General features: G+C 38.3%; 1 protein-coding gene across 1 annotated transcript in view; it reads left to right on the top strand.

Annotated features, from left to right (window-relative positions):
- The window catches only part of WWC2 (WW and C2 domain containing 2), a 92,367-nt gene that overhangs the window by 22,334 nt on the left and 65,013 nt on the right, over positions 1–5,020 (top strand). Inside the window, exon 4 of the mRNA XM_023532881.1 lies at positions 3,281–3,360. Within this exon, the coding sequence (XP_023388649.1) occupies positions 3,281–3,360 (80 nt within the window). The remainder of the gene's footprint in view (positions 1–3,280; positions 3,361–5,020) is intronic.

Raw genomic sequence — 5,020 nt, 5'->3', positions numbered from 1 at the left:
TATAGTATGAAAAAAATAAACTGGCATTAAAAAAAATAGCTATTTATATGTAGCACAATATCTGGAATACATAAAGTGCTCCTGAATTTTAGCTCATTATTGCTTCCTAGTAGAGTCCACATTGTGGTAAATTTGCAAGTCAGCATTAATTTAATCCTTTAGCTGGGATCTAAGGACATTTGTTTTTACATTCTGTGTCCTACATTTCAGGCTGGGTAGGAGAATGGAAGCGTAGAAGTAGTGATCCTCTAATAGCTAACAGTGTCAAATGGTTCTCCAAGAAGAAAGGCTGTTGAAATAATTAAGACCATAGTTTTAACACCAGGAGCAATTAGAAATAATGTCTAGTTGGAAATAATATTTTTTTTCATTTGTCAATATAATAGAATCAGACTTTTTTATACCTAACAAAATAGAATGCAATATTGATATTCCAGAGCTGAGAATCATTCAGCTAATCCACTAAGCAGAACCTCTAAAATAAAAACAGTAGCTTACAACTAACTTTAGGTAAAGTAAATAATGCGGAAGAAAACAAAACAAAGGTTAGCTTTCTCTATAACTATCACTCAACATACAATAAAATGTCACATCACTTAAAGAGAGGAGGTCTGAATTGTCAAATGTTAATTTTAGATTTTAATTAATTTCTGAAAAAAATTGGTGTGTCATCACAGCCCAAATGATTTTAAGTAGAATGTTATTTGTTGTCAGTGAGATATACTAATTATTTTAATTCATTTCTAAGTAGGCTATCACTATTTTTTTTATCAACTGTGTTTTCAAAGGTAAAGACAGGTTTCAGCCCAGCTGTTTGAGTTGCTATTGATTTTTGGATTAACTATTGTTGTTTTAAAATAAAATGTTATAATCTTTTTTGGTAAAATGCTCTTGGGAGTACCGTCAGAAGTAAAAGTACATCTGAAATGAGCTATTGATTACTGATGGCTCTTTGACATGATAACAGTCTAATGCTAAAACTGAAATGTCTTCACCATACACTGTGAATGAGGTCAGCCCTTATCCCCAGCCCTTTCCTCCTTAGGATTCCATCGTTTATACTTCTTTGTAGTTATCAATCTGGCCTTGCAGGACAATTATTTGTATTTTCTTTCCCTAATAAAATACAAATGCTGTAAGGCACAAACTGGCAAACACTCAGATAAATTATTAAATATTTACTATATCCACAGTATTGTGCCTTATACAGCACTTGTCCTTGTCATTTTATTACTCATAGTGCCTGGATTTCCTCTTGACTCTTTTTCTCTTACATTCCATGACGCTCTATTTTTTGCCTCTAACTTTTCTTGCTGCTATTTCATGGTGTATTTTGCCTCTTCCTTTAGTAGATTTCTGAATATGAAGATGGCCAAGGTGTGTTTCTGAACTCTCTCCTCTTTTCAATACTCACGTGCTCTGAGTGATCCCATTTATTCTCATTCATTTAAAATATCATCTTTATGTCAATGACTCTGAATTTAGTATCTCTCTTACAGACACGTCTTCTAAACATCAGAGTCTACATATTCCAATTGCCTTTGAAGTTTCGTTGGTATCAGCAAAATATCTTAAAGAAAATCCTGATCTTTCCCCCCAAATCTGGTCCCACTCTTTAGGAAAGCACCAGCATGCGCCCAATTGGCAAGCCAAGCTCTGCGAAGTGATCTTTGGTACATATTTTCCCTTATCCTCCCTCCACATTGAATCCTTCATCAAGTCCCGTTGATTCTACCTCCAAAATATCATCTTCCTCTGGGCCCTCCTCTCTATAGCCCTGCCTTTATGCCAACTCACAGTACAGGTACCTCTTTTGGCCACTCTGGTCCAATCACCAGAGTCATCACAGTGGTCTTTTAAAATCTTAAAGCAGATCACACTTTGAAAATCCCTCCTTGATTCTTATTTTCTTAAGATAAGATTTAGAAATCCTCAACATGGCTTCAGACTCCACATAATCAGGCCTTCTTTTCTAGTTCCTATCTCATGCTACATACCACCTCTGTAATCCAGCGACAATAGCATTTTTTCGAATCCCAGAGATTTGATGAGTTTCCCCCTGCCACAGATTAGGGTTTTGAGAACCCCCTTTCTACCAAGTGAAGTCCCACTAATCCCGTCAGTTTAACATCATTTCCTCAGACAGGCTTTATCCAACCCCCTTTTATATCTTGAAGTATCCTGAACTTTTCCTTTATCTCACCTATGGTAATTGGCAAGCTTTATTTCATTCGATGATTATTTGCTCAATATCTGGCTCCCCATTGTTCAAAAAAAACTACTGAGGGCAAAGATCATGTCTGTTTCGTTCACACTTCAGACCCAGGACCTGCCACATAGTGGAAAGTCAATAAATATTTGTGGAATGTGTAAAATAAATAGGAAATAAATGTTCAAAAGCACATTGAAATACCATATAATAGAATGTGCTTAAAATTTCAGGCTATAACTTAACATACAGAAATAAGTTTCTGATAGCCATGTGAAGAACCCTAGTTTGTGACTAAACCAAGTGTTAGCTGTTCTTCTGACCTATCGAATTTTAGTATTGTTATTACCAAAGAATATATTTGGCAATAGGAAAAAAATATTTTTTATCAGTTTGACATTAGATATTCATTGATCACCTACTGTTTGCGTGGTATTGTTCTAGAAGTTTGGAATATAGCTGGTGTGATGCAGCTTACTTTCCCATGGGAGACAGACAGTAAACAAGTACACAGAAAATTTCAGCTCTTGAAAAATACTATGAACAAATAAAACAGAGTAATGACATGGGTAGGGTGGTTAGAGAAGTCCTATTCGAAAAGTAACATGTGAGCTGAGACCTGAGTGACAAGGAATTGAGTATAGAAGACCGGAGGGAGAAGTCTTCTGGCACATGCAGAAGCACTGAGGCACTGAGACATCTTTGAGAAGCAGAGTTGTGCTCGGTGGTCCTGACGCCTAGCAAAGGAAGGATGAGTACAAGCTTCTAGAGTCACAGATATCTTGGCTTAAAGTCTGACTCTCCCTTTACTTGCTATTTATTACAAAATGGGCGTAACAGACATGTTGCTAAATAAAATGAGGGTAAATATTAGTAATAATGTACATCAGTGATAATTTAAACATAATTTATCTATCCTTCATTTAATTTATGTCAGGGAGAGACTAGTAAAGTGAATGTTCAACCAAGGGCTGTGTTTATGCGTTTAATAGTTTACTAATGGATTATATTTTAAAACAGTGTTGCTAATTATTTACAAACATTCATATTTACATTGATTTCTCACAAAAGGTTAAAAAGCTGAAGAGGGAACTCTCGCAGATGAAGCAAGAATTGCTCTATAAAGAACAAGGCTTTGAAACATTGCAACAGTGAGTATAAAAATGCCGAAATTGATTTTAGAGTAATTCAAAGCCCACTAACTAATACAAAGAAAATAGAAGTTCAGATTAAATAAGAGATTTCTCAAAGAAACATAAAGTAAAAATCTCAAAGTTCTGAACCAAAAACCTAAAAAGCAATCAACCAACAAACAAAAAGCTTGGGAAAATCTATATACATTGAAAAGGTCCGAAGTTTTTATTAATCTTTGGAAATCCAAAGAAACCAAAGTGAAAAACTTTACTTTGTCTCCTGGGCACCTGCCAGCTGCTCCAAGATCGAAGGGTGTGTGAGGCTGAGACTGGGCACAGAAGTACCTCTCCATGCTCTTCCCCAGGGCGGCACTGAATGCACCTCCTCTTGCTGCCCTAGGCATGGGCTGGAGGTGTCCCTCAGCCTCTGTCAGCCCCAGCCATGACCCAGAGTTGAACCGAGACTGATCTCAGAGGGTGAGTTGGGATTGTCAGCAGAGAAGCTTGAGTGAGTCCCTCACTTCCAGGTGCCTTCTGTCCTTCCCAGTTCTATGCTGAAGTCTCATAGGCCGTTGGCATAGCTCTGGCTGGGCCAGGTTAAATGAAGGTGTAGATGACAGAGGGTTGCAGGATCTGGAAACCCCTACCCCACTGCCAGTCCCTGGAAGTCGCTGTACTCCCCACTAAGAGGCCTGGCCTAACTAAACCCTGACAGGCTCACCAAGACTCCCCACCTCTCACAGTCCCCACCCCCAGGGGCGCTGATGCAAGGGAGGAAGCTGATGGTTTTCACAGATACATGACCAGAAGGCGGTATCCTTTGAAAGGACTTCAACTGCTTTTGACTTCCCTCCTCTGTGATGCAGGGCTCTGTGCCACCAATTGTGGTGCAGTATTTATAGGGATTTCCCTGATCCGTCTTGTGTTCTTCTCCGCATCTCCTTCAGTAGCAATCCAGGGCAGCAATGCGTCACCCCTTTTAAAGATCCTATATGTTTGCTGGCCAGGCAGACATAAGCTGTTTGTTCTGTATGTTTGTTTGGATGATGAATTATATCTCAAGACATCCAGTCACTACCCTTGACCACCAGTCATGTGACTTTAGTTTCAGATATTGATTTAATGGCTCACTCTTCTGTTTTGCCTGCTCACCTCATGTAATCTTGATCATGTTATTCTTTCAGATGCTCCCATCCTGGTGTTTCTCTAACCTGACTGCATATTAACATAATCTGAAGAGCTCTTAAAATAACATGTTTCTAGTCCTCCACCCCAGGTGTATTTTATGACTCCCCATGTAGTTCTTAAGCAGTGCTATGTTCTCAGAACTTCAGTTGGTTGCAGAGCTCCCCTAAAAACTGAGCAGACCGAGAATGACACAGATGTGTTATTTAGTAATTGTATGTCAACATAAAGGAGGGCTTTGCGGCAGGAGTGGAGAGAGAAAACAAATTTTAAAGAGCACCACAAAATGCTTAGCCATTCGTTAAACATTTTTGAGGCACGTGAAATTATAACTCATGTCACCACCCGGGATTAAAGGTTAGCCAAACTTGCTGTTTTTGTTATATTGATATAACAATGCCGTATTGTTTCAAAGCAGTTTGCTTACAAGCAGTTTTTATAGGAATCTAAGGCATGTTTAAGAATCTGTCAATAACATTCCACAAGAAAACAA

Source organism: Pteropus vampyrus, unplaced genomic scaffold, assembly GCF_000151845.1.
Source record: "Pteropus vampyrus isolate Shadow unplaced genomic scaffold, Pvam_2.0 Scaffold92, whole genome shotgun sequence".
NCBI lineage: Eukaryota > Metazoa > Chordata > Mammalia > Chiroptera > Pteropodidae > Pteropus > Pteropus vampyrus.
Note: the sequence above shows the minus strand (reverse complement) of the source record. Positions and strands in the feature narration are given on the sequence as shown.